The 25,450-nt window shown below is 42.4% G+C and overlaps 2 protein-coding genes across 2 annotated transcripts; both read right to left on the bottom strand.

Annotated features, from left to right (window-relative positions):
- Positions 1–704: 704 nt before the first annotated feature.
- On the bottom strand, positions 705–8,604 carry LIPT1 (lipoyltransferase 1). The gene is made up of 2 exons (XM_075562561.1): positions 8,528–8,604; positions 705–1,884 (listed from the first exon to the last, which is right to left on the bottom strand). The coding sequence occupies exon 2, from the start codon at positions 1,880–1,882 to the stop codon at positions 761–763; it is 1,122 nt and encodes a 373-aa protein (XP_075418676.1). The 5' UTR covers positions 1,883–1,884; positions 8,528–8,604; the 3' UTR covers positions 705–760.
- Positions 8,605–12,289: 3,685 nt separating this feature from the next.
- Positions 12,290–25,207, bottom strand: C11H2orf15 (chromosome 11 C2orf15 homolog). The gene is made up of 3 exons (XM_075563217.1): positions 24,962–25,207; positions 24,128–24,240; positions 12,290–13,326 (listed from the first exon to the last, which is right to left on the bottom strand). The coding sequence occupies exon 3, from the start codon at positions 13,256–13,258 to the stop codon at positions 12,986–12,988; it is 273 nt and encodes a 90-aa protein (XP_075419332.1). The 5' UTR covers positions 13,259–13,326; positions 24,128–24,240; positions 24,962–25,207; the 3' UTR covers positions 12,290–12,985.
- Positions 25,208–25,450: the final 243 nt, after the last annotated feature.

Here is a 25,450-nt window from a genome sequence, read left to right as displayed (position 1 = left end):
TATGTATGGATTGTGATAAGAGTTGTATGAGCCCCTAATAAAATGATTTTTTTTAAGTGACGTTATGTTATTTCGGAAGCTGGTTCATAAAAGGCAATGAAACTTCTGCCTGGTTTTCTTTTAAAAAAAAACATTTTATTGGGGGCTCATACAACTCATCACAATGCAGACATCCATCCATTGTGTCAAGCACATGTGTACATTCGTTGCCCTCGTCATCCTCGCCGCCTGGTTTTCTTGTATCACTTGCTCTTGCTCATGGCGGCTTTATAACAGGACTCACTGTAAAACCCTTCAACACCCCAAACCAAGCCCATTGCCGTGGAGCTGACTCCAGCTCAGAGGGTCCCAGTAACACAGAACAAAATTGCTCCAACGGCTTTCCAAGGCTGTAAATCTTTACAGAACCCACTGCCCCATCTTTTTCCCATGGGGCAGCTGACCCTTCTGTTAGCAACCCCAGGCTTACCCCCTGTGCCACCAGCTCTCCTGGTGTATCTCTGAGTGGTAAGGAAAACAGAACGGTGAGGTCACATGGTCGCAGAGGACGGAGCTAAAAGAGTAAATATATGCTAGGTCTTAAGATCAACATGTATTTTGAGGTCAGTAGAAACTATGGATAAGGATGGGGGTAGGTAATTCTAATTGGGAAGAAGTTACTGAAAGATGCTTAAGACCTTTTTTTAATTGACATGCAATGCACACTTAAAATTTTTATTTTTTTCATCCACACTGTCAATATGAAGCCATTTCTTTTGAGTCACATTATTCCCTTGATTTTGTCACAGAGAATATTCCATTTATTATATAGTTCATGGTCTTCAGGACATGTTCTAAGTAATATATTTGTTAGCAAAGAAGCTTCCACTGGGCAAAACTTACTGTCAATAAAGCTTGAATTTAATTTGTCACATATTTCCAGGGGCAACCAATGTGCAGGTGCTTCGATATTACAGCCTTGAATTCTTCCATTGTTTATGTCTATGCGTACTTTAATTTCCACGCGTGACTGTCCATCTAAGATGTTAAAGGACGTGTTTACACTGAATTTTGGGGTCTTGCCATAGATCCAGTCCCAAGTTTGTAGTTCTTTGGCTTTGCTGCCTATTCCTGGAAACAGTGTCTCATCCGCTGGGTCTACGTGGTTAATGTGATTATCAATCTGATGGTGAGCAGCATACTCGCTGGCAATAGCGTTTATCAGTTCTTCACAGGTCAGAGTGGAGTCTTTTTCCAAAAGGTTTTTCACTAAGGAAGGTATGCTAGCCGTGGCATTGCTCCTGATCCCTTGGTAAGGGCTCTTCAGCACAGAAGATAAGAAGGCCCCATCAGTACTACATAATAAAGTGCAATGGTGGTAAGCGGTGGCCCGGCCAATCTTAGAGGCAGTCCCTGAGATTTTAAACTGTCCATCCAGGAGAAGGTCAAATCTCTTGTTAGCCTGCACATCCAGCTGGGGTCGGATGGTATGCAGAGCTCGCAAAATTAACTTCAGATTTTCCATCCTATCATAATTACGCTTGGTGGTAAAAAAAGTCAAATTGATATTACCAATGTCATGGTAGACAGTGCCTCCCCCACTTCTTCTTCGAGCCAGTTTTATACCTTCTTCTCTCATCAGAGTCAGATTACATTCTTGCCAAGGATTCTGATGCCTACCGATTACAATGGAGGGTGTATTTCTCCAAAAGAAAAGAATTGGCTTGCCTTCGAGAGTCATATGCTCATGGATCCAATCTTCGAAAGCCAGATTTTGGTAAACATCACTGGAAACTGACTGTAAAATAAGCCCATTTTTTACTGTGGCCTTAAAGCCAGCTGCTGGCACCTTACGGTTGCAAAGTAACTGAAAGCAGTTCTTCATTGAAAATGGGATCAGCATGCCTTTAAAAATGAAAGATAAATTAATTGGTTAAAATGGAAAATTAAATTCCACTTTCTAGTCACCAATTCTTGGTTATGTAATCCAAACTAAGCTAATTTTCTAGTACCTAATTGAGTTGTTTTTCTTACTTTTTAGCCATATCCAAACTTTTTAGCAACTAACTCTACAATGGAGTGGTCAAAGGCACTAAACGATGACAGATCTCCAATCTCAAATCCTTTCAGCTCAAATAGAAGAAAGCCAGAGATCTTCCCCCCAAAGTCTAAGGCCAATACATTATATAATACATCCCAAAGTCAAACAAATTCTTTTGAATTCACAAATAAGAAATTCTTATTGAGAAAAATCAGAAAAGTAAAAACAAATTAGCAAAAAGACGATAAGGTTATCTCCACCGTGCCAGGCTATCAGAAAGAATAGTATCTGGGATCTTAAAGCATCACAAGTGGGGCCTTCTAAATCCACACCAGCCTTTGTGATCCAAGGATTATAAATAATAAAATTCAAGATCAGAAGAGGCAATTTTATTAGAGCTTAAATTCTACCTGGTCTGCAGAAGGCTATGGATGACAGTGAATGTCCCAAATCCTTTGGCAAAGTCCCTTCAGAGATTAAGCATCCATCGAATTTTCTCTGACCATTGAACAGGGATGTGAATAGTCTCACCCTCAGAGTACATTTGAAAGTGGATTACTATAGATGTAGTTAGGGTAAAATTTATCATTTTATCATTTGGTTTCCTTTTGACCCGTTTTTAATTTGTTCTTCATTCTATTACCTTCTGCTTTCTCTTGAGGTTTTTCAGTATTTCATTTTGTTGCATTGTTGGGTTTGGGATATTATTTTCTTTGTATGAAATCCAAGATAGGTCAATCCATAGAAACAGTAACTTGATTAATAGTTCCTTAGGGTTATGGCAGGAGAGATTGGGGGTAATGGGGAGCTATGATGGGTACAAGAATGAATTGAGTAAGATATTCTAAAGTTGGTTGTGGTGAGGATTGCAAAATTCTACTTCATACATTTAAACTACTGAATTGTGTGGTATGTAAATTGTATGCTAATAAAACTACTGAATAAGTAAATAAAATTAAACTGGACACTCCACTACTGCAGACAGTCCGTTAGCATTTTGGTTGTTCCTGTTCTTTTCCCATTCATGTGTACACACATCCAAACCAAACTCAGTGGCATCGAGTTGATTCTCACAGCAAACCAACCAGGCAGTTAGAACTACTGTTGCGTCTTTAAAACTAACTGTTGGAGTAGGAAGCCCCTTCTTTCTCCAGTGGAACAGCTAGTGGTTTTCAACTGCTGACCTTGTGGTTAGCAGCCCAATACATACCCATTATATCACCAAGGCTCCTCCTTCCACCAAAAGTAGCGCCCTATTACTTCACTCAACCCTAACGATGCTTAACCCACCTTTAATTGCTTAATAGCCAATTGCCAGATGTATCACAACCCAATCCATGGTTTAGTTTATAATTTCAGATTGTTTCTAGTTTTTCTGTGTTATCCACAATGTACTCATGAGTATCTGAGGACAGTCTGAATTATTACACTGTAATCCATTTTGGGGGGAGGGGGAAGTGGGGAGACCCTGGGTTGTGTAAATGGTAAGCGCTCAACTACTAGTGGAAAGGCTGGCAGGTCTAACACAGTCAGAGGCACCCACAAAGGCAGGTCTAGTGGTCTGCTTCCCAAAGCCACACCCTCTAGGAAACAGCCTACTCTGCACACACACGGTGGCTATGAGTACCTACTGAGACAACGAATACATTTTAAATCCCTATTTGACTTTGTGATATATGATTCATTAGCAGCACAACTTTTATCTAGATCACTGTTGAGTTAGAATGGCGTTCCTGAGATCAGGGAGCTCTGTATTAGAGTATAGAGGATTATATAGAGAAGCTATGATTAAGTTCATTATATTTGGATACTTCATACAATTCTGTTAGCAGCACTTATGAAATAGGTGGCAAAAGGCTGAATATGTTAGATATAAGAATGGGGGATTCTGACTAGCTTTGGTATTTTAATCAGGAGCCCTGGTGGCATAGTGGTGCATTGGGCTGTGATCCGCAAGGTCGACGGTTCAAAATCACCAGTTGCTCCTCGGGGAAAAGACAGGGCTTTCTACTCCTGTTAAGAGTGCCCTAACGGGTCGCTGTGAGTCTGCATCAACTCCAGGTCAGTGAGTTTGGTTCGTCTTTTAATAACCTTTTCGGCTTCTCAGGAGGTTCATTATTTTCCTTTTGGTTGAAGAACTGGGATAGAATGGGCTATGAAAGTCTATAGTCAGGCCAAAGGAGGAGTTGACTAATGCAGTTGTCCAAGCTAGAGACAATGAGGGTCTAAACTGAGGTAGCAGGCAGAGAAGGAGAAGGATATGAGACATTAAGGAGGTAGACTGGTCCTTACCTTTAGTAAACTCATAATCCAGTGGGAGATAAAGCAAACCAGTAACTAAAAATAGAGTGTCAATTAGTAGAAGACTGATGAAAGGGGTAAGAAGAAACTTGGAGGAAAAGGAAAACAAGATTCACTCAAAGAATTTCACTCTGTTGGCTGGTACTTCAGATGTGCAAGAATGGGAAATTGGAAGAGGCTGGAGGCCGGCGCAGAGGTCACACACATTATGGCACGTGTTAAAGTCCATGTTAAATGTTTAAACTTTTGCCCTGAGGACGATGGGAAAGTCACTGAAGACATTTTTGTTTTTTATGGTAATGGTTTTTATTTTATTTTGAAGACTGATAAGAGAGCAGATGATCAGATCTGCACTTTAAAGATATTACCTACCAACCTAAGCCTGGAGAATTACAGTAGTTGGTAATGGGCTGAGTAAGGGTGAGAGAGAAAAGACAAGAATCATGCCGTTTAGAGTACAAGGCACTTACTGGTGAAGGCGAAAACCTGTATGGAGTATACAAAAGAAAACAAAAGTCCTTTTAGACCATAGGTTCCCAAACTTATTGGCCTACTTTCAGCAGAGAAAAATTACTGTGTCCCCCTGGCAATTAAAAACTTCTGTACAATAGCCCATATTCCAGGATGGAGTGTAGGTATCTGCTTTTGCATAGGGCCTCCTCGGGGGCGGGTTAGCTCACTTTGGGAAACACTGATCTAGATCAACAAACGTCAATGATAAGTGATGAAGAAATTGGAGTTGTTGAGGATTTCATTCTACTTGGGTCAGCAATCAGTGCCCATGGAAGCAACCGGGGGGAGAAAAAAATCCAATGACACATCACATTGGGCAAATCTGCGGCCAAAGCCCTCTCTAAAGTATCAAAAGATAACAATGTCAGTTCAAGGGATAAGGTGTAACTGACCCATCCCATGTTTCCAGTGGTCCTCAGATGCAGGTGGTAACTGGACAATAAAAAAAGAAGGTTGAAGAATTGATTGATTCTAATTGTGATTTTGGTGAAAAATATGGAATATAGCATGGGCTGCCAAAAGAATTAAGATGCCCTGCTGGGGCTGTAGGGGGACCTGTTGAATTGCTAACCACAAGGTTGGTGGTTCAAGCCACCAGCCCACCTGTGAGAGAAGATAGAGCAATCTGCTCCCATAAAGATTTATGGCCTCAGAGACCCTATAGGGTTGCTATGAGATAGAATCTATCCAATGCCAGTGGGTTTGAGCCAGAAGAATGGACAGATTTGTCTTGGACGATATGGAGCCAAAATGTTCTTTAGCTCACTTGATCTCCCTTTCTTAGGACATATCATCAAGAAAGATCGATCACTGGAGAAAGAAAGGCTTGGTGAAATAGAGGGACAGTGAAAAAGAGGGAGACCCTTTCTCAATGGGTCTCAAAGGGAGATCCTTTCTCAATGCCACAGTGGCTGCAAGAACGGGCTCACAGCCAATGACTGTGAGGATGGTGCAGGACTGAGCAGGATCAAGTTCTGTGACAAACAAGGTTGCTGAGTCACACCTAACAACTTAATGGAATACTTAATATCTCAAGTTAGACTGCCAGGATTCAAATCCCCACTCTTTTCCTTAACAGCTGAATAACCTAAAGCAAATGCCTTAGTTGTGACATGCCATTGATGACAGGATTCATCTCAGAGAATCTTATTACAGAGAAAATGCTTTGAAGAGTGCATAGTTTAACAGATAAGGCTTGAGAAAGACCAAAGAACACAAGGGTGGACAAGAGTCTACTAGAATTTGAGCAAAGAAGGTGTTAGTGATCTTGCAAAGAACCAGGCAAGAGAGTGTGGCAGAGTGGAGACACAGTCTGGTTGAGAAGTAAAAGAGATAAGGGCAGAAGAGAATGTAGAATTAAGAGAGTATTTGAGATGAAAAAGGGAAGCGAGTTTAAGTGATAGGGGAAAGTTGGGAAGGAAATAAGAGGAAGAAAGAGGTCCTTGACAAAGTGGTAACACTGGGATCTACAGTTCAGGTAGGGAAGCAGCCTTCAACAGAAGAGGATAGCTCTTCCACTGTGACAGGAGTGAAAACGGAATAGATAGCCAAGAGTTTCCAGCTGGCACTTGCAGGATCGGATATGTGCATTGAGAATAAACTGGCTGCAATTTTCATTAAGTTTGTAAGGCCATGCCTCATTAAAAAGGTGACATTTGAGCAAAGATCAGAAGAGTTGAAGGGGTGAGGTTGATTTACTATGTGCCAGAAACTGTCCTATGCATTTGAAGACATACACCCTGAAGGTGAAAGAATATGCCCTGATATGTAAGTGTCGGAAAACCCCAAAAGCCAAGTTATTAGTTCACAAAGAGAATTGTAAGATGTCAAATGGGTATTCAGATCAGTCCAATTACACTGACAAGCCATTTCATTTTAAGTTTCCTTGATGAGTACAAAATGGGGGGAGTTACATGGTTGCAATGTATGATGGGAGAAACCCTGAGGAAACCACCTCGACTCCTGGGACTTAGAAATATCCTATCCTTAAAACCCTGTACTTTCTCCTCCTGGAGAATTCGATTGACTTAGTGGGTCAACTAAATGGAAGGTCAGCATTTTGAACCAGCTGCTTCCCAGGAGGTAAAGATTTAGTCTTGGAAACCCACAGGGGCAGTTCTACCCTGTCCTATACAGGTCACTGTGAGTCAGAATTAACTTGAAGGCAGGGAGTTTGGTTTAGGGGTTTGAGAAAAACATGTTTCTGGTAGGTAGCCGGATAGGACCCACTACAGGAAGTTGGAAGGCGATAAAGGCTAACGGGCACAGGCCAATTCAGGCCCCCAGCCAGGGAAGCTACTAAGTGAGCTGTACACCTGGGTGTACCCCAATGTAGGTCAGGTGGGCTTAAATCAGCCAATGGAGTCAACCAGCACCACTGAGCACACCTCCCAATAGGAGGCCTTAAAAAAAGCCACCCTCTCTTCCAGTTCCTGGGGGCCTCAAGGTCTCCCTCTCCTTTTCTCACACACACCCCCCAGGCCATCACATGGGTGTGCAGTGCCAAGAGGGTGCTTGTGTTGTTTACTTCAAAGCCCGAAACGTCTTCTATCCTTTATAAAAACCCACTTGGATCACAAACCAAGCTTTGGTGTGAATTCTTTCTAGTGAGAAGCCAAGGACCAAGGTAGTTCCCACCTGAAAAACCTAACATTTCTTTTATTCCATGCTTCAGTGTACATGCCACATCTTTCTTTAGTTGTTGGGGGGGTAAAATCAAGTTTCAAAGACCTGATAAAATGTTCTTTCTTTAAAGTAAATTTATGTCGTATCTCTACTTAGATGCACTAATGGCCAACTTTATCATTTTTCCTCATAGGATAATCTTATGTCCATATTCTTGAGAATTATAATGCTGGCGAAGACTATTGAAAATGCTATAGACGGCTGAAGACTAAAGAGATCTTAGAAAAAGTACAGCCAGAATGGCTCCTTAGTGTGAGGACAGTGAGACTTCATCTCACATACTTTGGACATGTTGCTCGGAGAGACCACTTTTGATCAAGTGGATGGCCAGCGAAATAGAGGAAATCCCTCGACATGGAGGTCTGACCCAGTGGCTGCAACAATTGGCGCAAATAGAGCAAGTGTGAGCGTGGGGCAGGGTGGCGTCTTCTATAAGTTGCCCCTAGGGTCCCTGAGTCGGAATGGACTGGAAGGCACGAAACAGCAACACAGGATCACTTTGCTGTTACAACTCTGCAGAGCAATTCTTCTGCAACACAAAATAGAAGGCAAAATACATCACGGTTCCGTCTGTTTCTCTACGCAGGTCCAGCTCCTTTTAAAAACTCTGCCGGGACTCTACTACCTAACTCTTGTACAATACATAACTCACTCGGAATCTCATTATGGCCATTTGCGTGTTTGATTTCGCTCTTGTTTGTTGGTTTGCTCTCTGTGGGCGTGCACACAGCTGGGATGCAGTACGCCCCACGTTCTTTACTCTGTGTTCGGGGGACCATTCCCTCGTGGAGTTAGGTCTTTCCCAGCGCCGTCGTAAGCTGCAGTGCCATCAGCACCCAGGCCGGCGGCCGGCGGCGGCGGGCGCGCACGCGGGTCTCAGGTGCCCGCCTGCCGCTTCACCTCCCGACGGTCAGGGACGTCGGCCGCGCCGGAGGGACTCGGCGTGCGGCCCGGCACCCCAACATTCCCCGAAGTGACCCTGAAGAGCCCGCTTCCGGCCTCACTAACCTGCTGTTTCCGGTCGTGCCGCGGCCAGGTACCGACTGCTGCGGGAGAAGAGCGTGTGTACCGGAACACCCGGCAGTCTCCGCCCACGGCCTGGCCCCGCCCCGTCGCCGGCCCCGCCCCGCCGCTGCCCCCCCACCCCGTCTCTAGCCCCGCCCCGTCGCTGCCCCCACCCCTTCTCTAGCCCCGCCCAGTCGCTGCCTCCACCCCGTCTCTAGCCCCGCCCCGTCGCTGCCCCCACCCCGTCTCTAGCCCCGCCCCGTCGCTGCCCCCACCCCTTCTCTAGCCCCGCCCAGTCGCTGCCTCCACCCCGTCTCTAGCCCCGCCCCGTCGCTGCCCCCACCCCGTCTCTAGCCCCGCCCCGTCGCTGCCCCCACCACGTCTCTAGCCCCGCCCCGTCGCCGACCCCTCCCCGTCGCTGCCCCCCACCCCGTCTCTAGCCCCGCCCCGTCGCTGCCCCCACCCCGTCTCTAGCCCCGCCCCATCTCCGGCCCCGCCCCGTCGCCGGGCCCCGCCCGCGGGAGGAGGGCACTGGCCGGCCGAGGCGTGGCGACGGGCCACCTCCCGAGCGGAGGTGTTCGATTAAAAGTGTGGAAAATAATAAAGCCCTTAATTCAGATGCAGCTCCCGGGAGACACTGCGGAGACCAAGGTCACCTGGGTCGGAGATGGGCGAGGCAGACGCGTCAGGTTGGGGCATTTCGTGAAGTGGAGTGCTCTGGAAATCCGGACGGCTCGAGTCACGCGTGCTGGAGTAGTAACAGCCCTTTACTGAACCTCTCAATTGAGTTTCCTGGGGTCTGGTGGGCGCTGTACTGCCAACCTCCACAATCAGCCCCCACTTGCTCCCAGGAAGATGAGACCGTGTTCCTGCAGATTAAAGCCTCCGAGACCTCGAGAGACAAGCAGTTTTAGACTGTCCTAAAGTTGTTGCTAAAGAGGTTAGACGTATGACAATGAGGTATTTATTTTCCCCAGATTACGCTATTTTTGAGTTTGTGTGTTTGCGTGTCACACACCACACGTAGGAACCTAAAGGGAGAAGGGTTTGTGAAGCCATGTAATTAATTGTGTAAAAATACAGTACTCCCAAAGTCAGTTAGTTAATGCTACTTAAAGATGCGAATTAGTATTTCAAAAGTTTGCCTTTAAAGGAGTAAATGTGATATAAAGATGGTTTAACAGGCCATGGCGGGTCGAAGAGCAAACACGGAGACAACGTTTTGCAGTTGGTAATGTGGTTTAATCTAATGGGGAATTTCCCAGCAGCCAAGGTTGCAGAGGAAAAGTAGGAAGAAAAGTTAGCACCAAGTAGGTAGCACATTGCCTTAAAAATTAGTGGTTTAAGACAATAATTTATTTCCTAACGATTATGCAGCTAAGTGAGGTGATTCCTCTGTGGGTTTCACCAGCCTTGCTCAGTGGGCTTCAACTTAGCATGGATTGGCAGAGCTAGGAGATTCAGGATGGCCCTATTAACATTCTGGTGGTTGGCAGTAGCTAGCTGCCCATGGGGGCACATCAGTTCAGATTTAATGTTGGAACTACCACTTATGCCACTCTATTGGTCAAAACAAAACTGAAGCTTGCCTGCATTTAAAAGGTGGCATAATGAACCCGTACCTCATCTCTTGATGAAAGGAGCAGCCTGGCAGTGTGGCCATCCATCTCTTTTTAGTCTCAACAGAAATCAACCTTTCCTTCATCCTGCTAAAGCACCAAAACTTGCCTCTTGGGTTCATAATTTGTTAATGCTGATACTATATGGCAGCATAGAGAGCTAAAATAGAAATGCAGTCACACTTCACTTATTAAATTGCCCTTTTGGACGAACATCTGATTTTTTTTCATTCTTGTATTATTTTGGGGAGTGGCCTTTGTTCGGAGTATATCTTGCCGTCATTTTCCCAGTTATCACCAGAAATAGCCACACAATACTGTTGTGTGCTGCTTACGTTCTTCCATCATCTCTAAATTCTATTCTCTAAATCCAGGATGCTGTTTCCCCCACCACCACCCAACCCTCAGATTTCGTGCTGAAATGGTAGAGTCTCCTGCTCAGAGACTAGTCTCTTGGTAATTTTACCCCCTCTCCTGATCAGTCTGCAGCTCCTCCACTGGGATCTTTCCACCGATGCTCAAACATGCTTTCTTCTTCACAATCCTACGGTGAGTCACCTTTTTGCACCTCTGATTGTTTACTCCCCTTCGGTGCCAAGCTCCTTGAAAGAGTCACTACCAATCCAGTTTCCATGGCCTCCCTTCCCACGTATTCTTCCACCTACTTCCCCATGGCCTCCTCCATTATTCCATCAGACTGTATTTGCTCAGGTCAATGATGGCATCACCCAATGGGGCTTGCAAACCTCCTCTACCTTTCAGTTAATTGCTTCCACTTTGAAAGACTTCTGTGGGGAACCGTGAGAGTATCCTGTCTTGATTTCACTCCAGTCTCACTGCCAACTCTTCAGTCACCTTTGTAAGAAGCCCTGCTCGCAGTTCCTCTGGACTTGGTTCACTCTATACATTCATTCTCCTTACAAATTTTCAGTCCCACATACGTAACTCCAATTTACCTCGGAAACCTGGTATCTCCAAAAACTGCTGAGCTCACTTGCTTCTAGGGAACCTCTATCCAGCTAGGTTTTCCTAGTAGAAAGCCTTTTTTCTTTCTCAGTTCTCACTTCCAACCTATCAGTATTTCCTGCTAAACACCTGGCCTTGATCTACTTCTCTCCCCACTGAACACCATTCATTATCTTGGACAATCATGTCACTGCAAAAGTGCTAATTATCATGGGCTCAGAGTAACTTCGTTAATTCCCACAATTAAAAGAAAATTTCTGTATGTAACTATTATGTCTCTGTGAAATGCCTTTTCTTCATGGCATGTCACAATTTGTCCTTGGTATAATTATTATCTAATGTTCTGTCTCCCATGATAGAAAGCACCGTGAAGGCAGGGGCCATTTTTAGTTACCATTGTATTCCCAGCACTAACCACAGTAGCAAACCTGGCAAACAATCAAAGGATTTATGTATTTCTCCTCTCCCAAAGCATTATGTTCTGTTTATGATCAAAAGCAGTGTCTTATTGGCTTATGTTCCACAACAGTGGTTCTCAACCTTCCTAATGCCACAACCCTTTAATACAGTTCCTCATGTTGTGGTAACCCCCAACCATAAAATTTTTTCGTTGCTACTACATAAAGGTCATTTTGCTACTGTTATGAATCAGGTGACTCCTGTGAAAGGGGTGTTAGACCCCCAAAGGGGTCTTGGTCCACAGGTTGAGAACCACTGTTCTACAACATGCCCACCCCCTTTCTTTCTCTTTTTTTTTTTTAAAGTGTATAAGAGGGCTTCCAAAAGCTAAAGGGAAAATTCCATTGTCTTTTCATTTCATTTTTCCATAAACATTTTGAAAACCTTTCCCCAAAGGTTCAATATTTCCAGAAAAAGCACTTGTTTAGTATGTTGCTGATTTATTAAATGCTGGCACTCGCCCAAATAACATGTCTTTTCCTCTTAGTTTTTAGTAATATTAAGGAATAAGATTACTCTGTGGCATGTCAGAGATGGTCATTAAATATTAAAGTATATCACATGTTCAGTTCGTACATAATATAGTTACAGTTCACTTTAGTTTTATTTCATCTAACAATACTGAGATAATAGTGCTGTTTCAAACTACTAGCTATTTTAATATGAATAGCAAACTGATATACAGAAAACTAAAGTTTTTTGTTTTTTTACACTAGGCTGTTTTTCTAAGATTAAAGCTGCATGGTATAAAACGGTAAAATCTGCAAGATAAACTATTACATTGCAAATAACAATTTTCTAACTCTGAAATGGATTCACTATGGAAAACAACTGTTAAAGGAATATTTCCAATGTGAAATGCTTCTGAAGGTATATGATGTACCCAGTAATCTTTGCATCACTTATCTACAACAATCTTTTGCAAAAGTGCAATAAAGTATGAAGATAAATACCCTAAAGCAAAATCCCAAACTGGAAAAATAAAACACAAGTGTTCCAGAAATCACATGATATGCATACATCAAATTGTTTGAAGACTATTTTCCCTCCTACAACTTGTTAAAGAAATAATTTGATTAAAATGTTTTAGTGCCATTTACTGCTGCCAAAAAAGCTGCTTTTTAAATAAAGATAGAATATAATACCAGAGCAACACTGCTAGCATTTTGGAAGACATTTTCTCCCTAAAACAACCATATTTCAAATATGTATCATCAAAAAAAAATGCTGTCCAAAGTGATTCATAAATAGTAAAAATGATCAATAATCTTCCATTATTTTCTCAAGTTTTCCTACATTCAGATCTCATTCAGATGACATGAACCAATGGCACTTTTCCCAATATCTTTCACAGAAGGACAAAAGCAATTTTAATCAAAAACAGTTCTTGGTTTCTTTGGCAATGGTTCTGACAACTTCATTCTATATCTATCATTTCTACTCCATCACTTTCTTTCACATATACTACTGAGCCCAAGGCTTTCTCTGAAAGAGAGCCTGTGCTGGCCTCTTCCCTTGCCAAGTTTCCTTGACCTGTGTCTTCAAACCCGATTTTCTTGGTGATTTGAAATAACTGGATGACTGGTCTCAACTTGCTTTTCTCAGTCCTTGGCACTAGGTGGTCATCGGCCTTTGACTCCATGAGCACAGCAGATACCTGAGTCGCAGTTTTACTCAGAGAAAATCCCATTGGTGCCGCTGAACAAATATCAAAGTCGTGTGCAATTTCCTTTTAAAGGGTTTCCTTCAATTTGATGGCTGAAAAAAAAAAGGAATAAGTGAATATATCGCGAATTGGGGGCATTGTTTGTTTGAATAAAATGTCTTGGTGATAATGCTAAAGATATAAAACAAAATCATCTTCCATCTCCCATGGTTTGCTTTTTCTTTATAGAAGGGTTGTAAGTTCTATAAATGCTTTTGCTAGTCTTTCCTGAAAGGAATTTAATTGCTAGATCTCATGGCTCATCACATTTCAGAAAATAGAACTTCTCTCCTGAGTCTTGTCTATCATTTTTGCTAAGAGCTTTAAGCTCATTATTAATGGACTAAATAACGATTAAAGGCTAAGCACTGCTAAATAGTCTTCAGAACAAACACGGTGAAAACAGATGCAGGTCTGGCTCTTTTTGTCGTTAGCCACCACCAGGCCGACTCAGCGATCTTCTGTATCCCACACGGAAGCACCGCCTAGTTCTGCACCGTCGTCATGAATACCGCTACGCTCGAGTCCATTGTCATGATCACCGTATCGTTTCAGTGAAGGTCCCCATGGTTGTGGCTACTCCTTTACCAAACATGGAGTCCTTCCCTAGCGAATTTCTTTACCTGATGACATGTCCTCCCTAAGCCTCACCAGTCTATTCGAAGGTGAATTCTGGTTGTATGAGGGTGAGACATTATTGATACAGAATCAGTCCCAACGCATAGCCTTTCTGCACGAACAATGAGTCACTTCCCAGTCCTGAGCCATCGTCACCACTGTTGTTTGAACCCACTGTTGCTGCCCCGGTGTCGAGCTGCGTCACTCACTAGTCTTCCTCTGTTACAGTGCCCGTATACTTTACCGAGCGTGATGTCCTTTCAGGGAGTGGCCTCTTCTGATAACGTGTTCAAAGTATATGTGACAAAGTCTCCTCATTTAAGGAGCATTCTGGCTGTACTTCGAAGATATATTCGTTCGTTCTTCTGCCGATCTATTCTACTTTCAACAATCTCTGCCATCGCCACAATTCAGATGCATCTTCTGTGGTTTTCCTTATTCAATGTCCAACTTTCACAGGCAGAGGAAGTGGTTGAAAATAGCATGGCTTGGGTCAGGTGCATCTTAGTCCTCGTTGGGGCCCTCCACTAAACAGTCACCATAACCTTCTGAGCTGACCTGTCTGCTTGAGCTTAGCTGGCCCACCATATCCCTTTGGAAGCCACCATTTTTATTGGACCTTGTTTTGGGATCATATTGATAAGGCTTGTCCCTAGTTATTTATCCCATAAAGTCATTTTCATTAGCTGCACTCTTGCTTAAGTCATAGAGACCTTTATTAAACAAACACATTCATTCCCCCTAGGTGGGGGGGGGGAGAAAGGAGGATTCCCATCATAATGATTGATATATAAACACCCCCAGGGGTATGAACACAGAAGGGTGGGTGAAGGGAGACAGTGGTAGGTGTAAAACATGAAAAAATATGTAAATTATTAAGAGTTCATGAGGGAGGAAGGATGGGGGAGGGAGGGAAAAATGAGGAGCTGCTACAAGCGACTCAAATAGAAAGAACATGTTATGAAAATGATGACGGCAACAAGTGTACAAATGTGCTTGACACAATGGATGGATGGATGGATTGTGATAAGAGTTGTAAGAGCCCCCAATAAAATGATTTAAAAAAAAAGAAATCCAAACACAATGATGTGAAGCTATTATTTCTCAACATATTCTCCATCTACAGCTATATACTTCTGAAGGCGGTGTTTCCATCTCTGTACCCTTCCTTATAAAAGTCTGTAAACTTATTTTCTTAAAAAATTTTATTGGGGGCTCATACAGTGTAAACTTTTTTTCCACCATGGTAAAAAAAGGCAGTTTGGGTATATCCTCTAGGGACCCAAATTTTGTTCCATAAACATTTTTATTTTTAACTTTAGGAACAAAAGGAGGCCTCACAAGGCAAGATCAAGGTTAAAGTTTCCCAACAAAATTTCCACCGGCAGCCATTGCTACTTTCAAAGCATGACCAGGCACATCATTATGATGGGGAACAGAATCCCTTGGCACAATTTTCCTGGTCTTTTCTTCATCAGTGCAGTTTTCCATTTTCTTGAAACTTCTTTATAATAAACTCCAAAGGTTGTCTTGTGTCCTTTGAGAAAATCTGTCATGGTTATCCCTTTGGGGTCCCCTCAAACAGTCACCAAAACACTTTGAGCTGACCTGTCTGCCCTGAATTTAACTGAGCCAGCAGATCCTCTTGGAAACTGTTTTAACTGGGTTCTGCTCCTTGGATCACATTGATAAGACTATCTAGTCATTATATAAAATCAACTATTAGCGTCAATCTTATCAAAAAAGAGGAAGGCCTTCTACAAGAGGATTGACACAGTGGCTGCATCCATAGGCTCAAAATTGAGAACATTATAAAGAGGCACAGGGCTGGTTCGTGTTTTGTTTGGTTGCATGTCACTGAATGGGAATTGACTCAACAGCACCCACCAATACCACCACCACCACCACAACCACCACCACCACCACTGGTTTCTGAGGCCGTATACCTTTAGAGGAGCAGACAGCCTCATCTTTCTCCAGAGAAGTAGCTGGTGAACCACTAGCTTTGCAGTTATAGTCCAACATTTACTGGACAGAGCCAGCAGGGATTTTTATTCAATATAGACATCTCCATCCCAGTTCTGATTTATAGTTCTGATTTACAGTGGTCCTCAATCTGTGGGTCACGACCTCTTTTGGGGGGGAGTGTCGAATGACCCTTTCACAGGGGTCGCCCGATTCATAACAGTAGCAAAATAACAGTTATGAAGTAGCAATGAAAATAATTTTATGGTTGGGGGGTGTCATCACCACATGAGGAACTGTATGAAAGGGTTGCAGCATTAGGAAGGTGGAGAACCCCTGCTCTAGGACATAGCAGAGCTACCCTTGTCGGTTTCCAAGGCTGTATATTATCACAGCAGAGGGCAGCCTCATGGCTTCAAACTGCTGACCTTGTAGTTAGCAGCCCAGCACGGAACTAGGGCTCATACTAATGCCGACAGCAGATGATTTTACTAGTTAAGCTGAACAATGGTGTGGTTTGAAGAAGCCTTCAATGTATATATTTTGTTTAAGGCTTAAAGATAATCTCAGGGCAATCATTTCAGGGGTTCATACAACCTTCATGGTTCCAGATAGTCTAGATTTCATGAAGATTTGTAATTCTGTCCTTCATTTTCTTGCTGCTGATCAGGTTTCTCTGGAAGAATCTTTGATTAAATTGTTCAGGAATGGCAGCTGGGTACCATCCAGTTCCTGTCTCATGACAAAAGAAGGAGTCGTTCATAGAAACCATTAGCCACACATCCATGTCCTTCCTCTTCCTGTTCCCAACTCACTCTCTTTCTTCTAGCTGACTAGAGACCAACTGTGACACCTGAGTGACCACTTGAAGACCTCAGGCAGTAGGCAACAGACAAGAAAGTGAAACAAAAGTACTAACCATGTTATTAGGCTAGTTAACCTAAATGTCCCACAAAACCTGATCTCCAAACTAAGGGACTAAGTCTGATGAGGTTTTTGGTTGCATACAACGGCCTCATGAGCAACTCTCTCCCTACCCTCTACTTTCCTTTACTTGTTGTCATACATATACCTAAGAAACCCTGTCAATTCAAAGCACTGCCCTTAATCAATATGACATTTCCATCACCCTCCCTTCTCTCTCCTGCCTCTGGTAATCAGTCATAAAGTTTGGTTCTCTCTATCTTCCCTGTCTTGTTTTCTAAAAACATAAGTAGGGCCATACAATATTTGTCCTTTTGTGATTGACTTAGTATTTCACTTAGCATAATGTCTTCTAGCTCTCCATCTGTAGTGTATCATGACTTCATTTCTTTTACTAGCCGAGTAGTATTTCATTGCATGTTATGTGCCACATTAAAAAATAAATCTACTTGTCTGTTGATTTGCATTTAGATTATTTCCACTTTTGGTTATTGTGAAGAGTGCTACAGTGAACACTGTGTGCAAATATGCTTTCAAGTCCTCTGAGTAAATACATAGGAGTGGAATTGCTGTGTTTGTGGTAATTTATTGTTAAATTTCTGAGGAACCAACAAATTGTTTCCCACAGTGGCTGAACCATTTTGCATTTCCACTAAAAGTGGAACAAACCCAAACCACGCTCACTGCCACTGAGTGGATGCCAACTCACAGTGCCCCTGTAGGACAGGGTGGAACTGCCAGTGAGTCGCCAACACTGTAACTGTTTACAGAAGTGGAAAGCCCACTCTTTCTCCCCAAGAGTGGCTGGTGATTTCAAACTGCTGACTTTCTGGATTGCAGCCCAATGCATAACCCCTGTGCCACCAAGGCTCCTTTAGTTATTGCTGTGGCTGTGAAATGGTCTCTCGTTGTGCTTTGATTTCCAACTCTGATAGCGAATGATGCTGTGCATCATGTCACATGTTTGGTAGTCATTTGAATGTCCTCTTTTGTGAAATGTCTAGTCAAGCCCTTTGTCCATTTTATGATTGGGGTGTCTTTTTGCTGTTGAGTTGTTGAAGTTTTACCTAGATTTTGGTTATCAGATTCTTATTTGGTATCTACTTTTCAGATTGTCTCTGTTAGTAGCGTGCTTTTTTCAGGTTTGATTGTTTTATTCAATCTTTTGATGAACAAATGTTTGAATTCTTATATTTTGTTATTTGCTATTTGTGCTTTTGTGTACATACTAAATAATACATTGTTGAAAGCTAGGTCAAACAATGTTGCCCTGTTTGTTCTTCTAAGAATTTTATGGGTTTAGTGTGCACATTTAAGACTTTAATCCATTTTTTATTTTTGAGTATGGTGTGAAGCATAGATCCTGTTTCATTTTCCCCAGCGTTGTTTACTGACATGACTTTCTCTTTTCCTATGGAATGGATTTAACATCCTTGACCAAAAAAATCACTTGATCTAAGATGTGCGGTTTTTGTTTTTTCTGGATTCTCAACTCGATTCCATTGGTCTATATCTATTATTATAACATGAATATCAAGCTTTTCCCACAGCTTGTCTGTCAGTTTGTTGTATTGTGCCAGTTTGTTCGTTGCTGTATGCTGGAGGCTATCTCCGCGGAATTTCAAATGCCAGCAGGGTCACCCAAAATGAACAGGTTTGGACAGAGCTTCCAGATTAAGGACAGACTATGACGAAGGAATCAGCTGTCCACTTCTGAGGAATTAGACAATGAAATACTTATGGACAGAATCAAAACAGTCAGATACTGAAAACCTCATGAAAAGAATCAGAGTATTGTCAGAAATCGTGCCAGAAGATGAGCCCTTCAGCTTGGAAGGCAGTCAAAGTAAGACCAAGAGCTGCCTTCTCAAAGCAGAGTCTCCCATAATGATGTGGGTGGCATGAAAGCCTCCAGGACCGTCGTTTGCTGATGGGGAACAACCCAAAAGGGGAAGAAACAACTGCAAAATTCAATTAAAAATTGGAAGTTGGAATATACTAAGTAGGAAAATTGGAAGATGTGAAAAATGAAATAAAACACATAAAAATCAACATTCTAGGCATTAGTGAGCTAAAATGAATTGGCACTGGCCATTTTGAATCAGAAAATCATATGGTTTACTATGTTGGGAATGAAATAATCAAGAATGGAGTTGCTTTCATTCTCGAAAAAGGACATTGCAAGATCTACCTTGAAATACAATGCTGTCTTTGATAGGATTTTATCTATCTGCCTCCAAGCCAATCCAATAAATACAAATATTATTCAATCTGTATGCGGAGCAAATAATCAGAGAGGCTGGGTAATATAAAGAAGAATACAGCATCAGGATTGGAGAAAGGCTTATTAACAACCTGTGATATGCAGACGACGCAGTAGCATAATGAACGTAAGGACGATTTGAAGCACATGCTGATGAAAATCAAGGATTGTAGTTCTTCATTAAGTATTACAACGCAGTGTAAAGAAAACCCAAATACTCAGAACTGGTCTAGTAGGTGACATCATAAATGGTGAAAATATTAAAATTGTCAAGGATTTCATCTTGCTTGGATCCACTATCTGTGCTTATGGAAACAGTAGTCAAGAGATCAAAGGATGCATTGCATTGGGTAAATCTGTTGCATAAAATTTCAAGTGCTTCCCCCCCCCCACTATCATGATCCCAATTCTATCTTATCTCGGGTCTTAAAGGCTTGAAGCAGCCATCTAGCCCAGAAGCAACAAAGCCCACATGGAAGCAGCACACCAACATGTGTGATCATGAAGGGCCGAGGGGACCAGGTTTAAAGCAACCAAGGGCGGGGGGAAAATCTTATCATCGTGAATGAGGGGAGCGCATGATGGGGACCCAATGCCCATCTGTAGACAATTGGACATCCCTTGCAGCGAGGTAGTGGGGAGGAGATGAGTCACTCAGGGTTCAGTGTAGCAACAATGAAACTCACAACCTTCCTCTAGTTCTTAAATACTTCCTCCCCCCAATTATCATGATCCCAATTCTACCTTGCAAACCTGGTTAGACCAGAGGATGCACAGCAGTACAGATGGGAACTGGAAACACAGGGAATCCAGGACAGATGAACCCCTCAGGACCAGTGGTGAGAGTGGTGACACCGGGAGGGAATGGGGGGCTAGAAAGGGGAACAGATCACAAGGATCTACATATAACCTCCTCCCTGGGGGATGGACAACAGAAAAGTGGGTGAAGGGAGATGCCGGGCAGTGTAAGATAAAATAATAAATCATAAATTATTAAGGGTTCATGAGGGAGGGGGTAGGGGGGAGAGGGGGGAGGGGCAAAAAGAAAATGAGCTGATTCTAGGAATCCAAGTGGAAAGTGAGGTTTGAGAATGATGAGGGCAACGAATGTATAAGTGTGCTTTACACAAGTGATGTATGTGTGGATTGTGATGAGTTGTATGAGCCCCAATAAAATGATTTAAAAAAATTGAACACTGAATAAAGAAGACCAATGAAGAATCAACGCATTTCAATTGTGCTGGTGAATTTTGAAAGAACTATGGACTGCCAAAAGAACCAACAAATCTGTCTTAGAAGAAGTACAGCAAATGCTCCTTAGAGGCAAGGATGGAGAGACTTTGTCACATACTTTGGACATGTTTTCAGGAGAGACCAATCTCTGGAGACGGACATCATGTTCGGTAAAGTCCTGGAACAGCGGAAAATCTGGATTGATCCAGTGGCTGCTTTGAGGGGCTCAAACATAAGAACAATTGTGAGCATGGCACAGGACTAGTCTGTTTTGTTCTGTTGTATGCAGTGTGGCTGATTTGGAGCCGACTCAACGGCACCTAACAACACCAAGCAAGTTTTGACTACTGTGTGACTCTATGCCAAACCAAAAACACTGCTATCCAGTTGATCAAACCTTATAGCAACCCTACACAAGAGTTCCTGAGACTGTAAATCTCTATGGGAGCAGACAGCCTCATCTTTCCCCCACAAAGTTGCTGGTAGGTTTGAACCACTAGTTTTCAGTTAGCAGCTCAACACTTATATCATGTTTTAAAGTCCAGAAGTATGAGTCCTCCTACTTTGTTCTTCACTTTTAACATTGCTTAAGGTATTTGAAGCCTCATCATTCCATCTAAAGTAGAGGATTAATTTTTCTATTTCTGTAAAGCCTGTTAGAATTTTGGTCACATTTTGTTAGACTTTAGATTGGAATTATGTTGAATGTATACATTGCTTTGGGTAGTACTGACACCTTATTAATATTAAGCCTTCAAATCCATGCACATGGGATATCTTTCCATTTGTTTTTCTTGAATCTCTTCAAGTAGTATTTTATAGTTTTCATTATATAAGTCCTTCACATTCCTGATTAGTTTTATTCCTAGTTATTTTATTCTTTCAAATGCTATGATAAATGGATTGTTTCCCTAATTTCCCTTTCAGTTATCCCCGTAGTTGTCCTCATGTAGTTTATAGGACCCTTTCCTGTCTTAATTATCTTTTACTCTCTCCTTGTATGATGGTTCTCTTGATGCCTCCCTACTATTTTGGGTCAATAGTATTCAGTGTTTAAAATCTGTTCTTGAGAGCATTTCTAAATTTTGGCAGGATGTTCAAGCTCCTTGTGGACATGCTTTGTTATTTTTTTCAACTTGAAATTGCATATGAGCAATTGATGGCCTCTTATATTCAGACCCCAGTTTTGTCTTGACTGGTGAGATGGAGCTTTTCCATTGTCTCTTTCCATAGATGCAGTTGATTTGACTCCTGTGACGGCTAGCTAGAAAGGCCCATATAGTTGTTATCAAAGGATGCCTAATCTGTTGAGAGGTAAGCAATGTACAGGGAGGGCTTGGAAAGTCTTCCAATAGGTACGAAGCAAGAGGTGGGCTTTGAAAGATGTAGAGATTGGTTAGCAGAATTGACCAGATGACAGAGGAGACAGAGTTTCTGGCACAGGGCAGACAGTGAAGTCTAAAAAATCTCAAAGACCCTCTAGCAGCACTGTGACAACTATAGCAGACTCCATGGCTCTGTGTCAAAGTATTAAACTCCTTTCTATGATTTACCATTTCTTAAATATCTAAGCAATGTGGTATATTTGACAGTTAGCAATTTCATCTCCACCACGCTTTATTCATTTATTGACATGACATTTCTGAAGTCATCCTGAAAATCCATTCACCTGTACCTAATCTATAATAGAACAGTCCAGGGCCTATTATAATAGCTTAAATACAGTAGTTACTCAAATGCTGTTGATATAAGAGTTGGGTACACAGTATAAATTCAACTTTTTAGTAATCAAATACAACTTAACACTGTCATGCCAAAGTCCTCTCCTAGCTATTCCAGGCCTATGATCTCATCACTGTTCTTCATCGTATTTTATGCCAGTCCTCTCCTGCTCCAGGGTTTTTGCATTTATATTCACTTATACTTCCCTCAGTTTGGAATAATATTTACGTTGCAAACCACTTCTGTTGGGGATAATGAATGAAAGAGGTCTGAGATTAGGAGAGCTGGCAGATTTGGGCTTCCAGCCATGGCGTAGTAACAGGCACCAGATATTTTCTTATCCCTTAAATCGTTTAAAAAGAAAACATATATAACAATGGTTTTCAGGCAGTTGGAAGAATGATAATGACAGAAACGAAATACACAACAGGCGTCTGTCAAGTAGAATCTGATGAATTGAGAAGACAGCTCAGAGTCTGGAGAGAATGGCCATGGCTAGAAGTTGTAATCCGAGCGAAGGGTCGTGCACAGGTAGAACACCAGAACTCTGCAGAGATTGATCTTTAGTCTTTGTGGACTGAGCAGTGTAATGTGTAAGGAAACTATTTGGGCCTGAAAGAAAGCCATCCACAAGTAGTAAGCACAATCTCTGCAGCTCACACAGGACCAGGAATAGTACATGTTTCCACCAATATGATACTGAGTAAAATCTTCAGAAAGGTACTTGCTCAGTAATGGACCAAATTAGTCCAAAACACTATTTGGGGATTAATAAAGTTTAAAAGCAACCCTCTAGAGTAGTGTTCTCCAATATAACTTTCTGTGATGATGAAAATATTCTATATCCGCATTGCACAGCACAGTAGTAACATGTGGCTTTTTGATTTTGTCATTTGGCTATTACTAAAGGACTGAATTTTTAATTGTATTTAATTTTACTAGCATGAAATTAAATAGTAACCAGTGGCTACTATTTTGAACAGTGTTGCTCTGATGGATTAGAAATTTAAAAATTAAAATAAAAAAAACTACCTGCCATGAAAACAAGCAGGAAAATATGACCCCTAAGCAGGCGGGGAAAAAAATCAGTAAATCGAAATAAATCCAGAAATGACGTAAGTATCACACACAAGAAATTTAAAACAGCTATTTCTTATTCCCAACAAGGCAGAACAAAACATGAGCATGATCAGCTGAGAAATAGAAGATTTATATTAAAAAATGGATTTTTCATGGACAAAAATAATTTTGCAGATGAAGAATATAGTGGATGGGATTATCAAAAGAAAAGAATAATGAACTTGAATAAATCGTAAGAACAACCAGCTAGCATCCAGTTAAGAGAAAGGGAAATGCATAGATCATCAGTGAGCTGTGGGGCAATAATCAAGTATGTTAAAATTCACTCACTTAAGGGTCCTAGATTTATTTTGGTGGGGGCGGGGGCCTAAGAAGGGGACTGTTGGGAGATAAGAAAACTAAGGCAAAACAGATTTTGTGGCAAAGCTTGCAAAAAGAAGGAAAAGTGAGGGTATAAAAAAACCTTTGGGACAGTAATCTGTCAGGAGAGAGAGCAGAGCTACTACACAAGGTTTCCATACAAGGAAGGGATTTTTCACTTCTTTTAGGTTGAAGGATAAGAAAAGGGAAATCTTTACACCCTGCTTTGCCTGTAAAATGATCCTCCTCTATAATCATCAATGGTCTACATACACGCTTAAACTTTTGTTATCCTACTTCCTATATTAGTAAGTCCCCTACCTACAAGGCTTCAACTCCAACGGATAGTGCATTCCTCCCTCTTGCAATAGCGCTACCTGTTGAGAACCTTTGATTCAAGATATTCCTAGTATATGAAGAGGAAAGAAAAGATTATGCAGTATTCTGTCTAACATAACTTTTCAGGAGGGTTTTGGGGAGTCTGTTTTTTATTAAGTACATGCAATTTTATCTCAGGCTACAAAATATGCAAAATATGAGAAAATGCAATGGTGCAAATAATGATGAAAAATCAGAATGGAGCTTGGAAAAACGTGGCACTTATGTTTAATGTACTTTATGAAGAAATGAGTTCTAATGAAAACTGTTTATGCTTGTCAGTTTTACGCTGTGGGAAAAAAAGGACTCACCTGGCAAAAACAGGAAATATTCTTCAAATGTGAGCTTAATTTTGGATTGCACAGGTTTATACTATACCCAGGTCATCAGAAGGCTGCTGTAAAAATCTAGTATCTATTTTCATCTGCAGGAAAAGATGAAATAAAGTCATTGTAATGGTCAAGACATCTTGGATGACTTAAAGATGGGGCAAAGTAAACATTAAGAAATGCTAAGACAGTATTTTAAGTTGGGTTCCAAAATATTGGCAAAATACTGCAATGCTCATTCTTTTATCTTAACAGCTCACGTCTCCACTTTAAGGTAATAAACTTTAAGGTAATTCACTGCCATTGAGTCGATTCTGACTCACAGCGACCCTACAGGACAGTACTGCAACTATAGGTTTTCAAGGTTGTAATTGTTTACAGTACCCACCGCCGGAGAAGAGCTGGTGGATTCGAACTGCTGACCTTGTGGTTCAGCAGCCCAACGGATAACCCATTTTAAGATAATAGTTAAGTTTAACGTAGTTAGATGGTCAAAAGAAGTACACCGCGGGAGTGTTCTCAGACAGTAACGGATAAAATAAAATACTGTGGGGTAGTACACCCCATTCTTTTTGTTAAACGCCAGTTTTGCTTTGTAAGAGGACTCGCATATGGAGAAGGAATACCGGCCGGAAATCTTTTTTAGTTTTGCCACTTCCCTGACTCGATCCTGGAGGGCTGTCCGGGTCCGTGGGTCCGTAAACTCCCTAGAAAGGATGATGTCGCAGTTCACGGGGACAGGCTTGCTCTCTCCCGTGAGGTTGCAAGGAGGTCGGGACCTGCACTCAGACGCTTGCCCGAAACAAGAGAGCATACCGAATTTCCCAGGACCTGCGAGCAGCTCTGGGATTATAAGTGGTGGGTCAAGAACCGTGCCTAAAATCCGGTAAATCTGTGTCCGCGAAGCGACGGGGGCTCTAAATTGAGGGAAGGCTGTCCGAGGAGGTCCAGCTCTGCGCATGCGCGTTCTGTGCTAGCGCGGCCGCAGCGGGCAGAGAACGAGAAAGCCGGCGCGGAAAAGAGGGTTTGCAGCTGGTTACTAGGAGACGGGACGCTCAGGGTGGGCGTCTCGGCGCTGCGTGGGCGTGCGCCTGCGCGGCGCAGATGGGCCAGGAAGAGGCCTCTCCTAGGCGCCCTGTAAGGCAGGCAGGGGGCTGTACGCGTCGCTTCGTGCGTGGGTGCACGCACAGGACTTGTAGTTCCCGCGAGAGAGCGTGTTGAGCCCGGTACGCGTGCGCACGGGACGTGGGGCTGCGCGGGACGGACGCGGAGTGTAGGCACCCGGGAGGTGGAGGACAAGCTCCC

The sequence above is a fragment of the Tenrec ecaudatus genome, chromosome 11, assembly GCF_050624435.1.
Source record: "Tenrec ecaudatus isolate mTenEca1 chromosome 11, mTenEca1.hap1, whole genome shotgun sequence".
NCBI classification, from domain to species: domain Eukaryota; kingdom Metazoa; phylum Chordata; class Mammalia; order Afrosoricida; family Tenrecidae; genus Tenrec; species Tenrec ecaudatus.
Note: the sequence above shows the minus strand (reverse complement) of the source record. Positions and strands in the feature narration are given on the sequence as shown.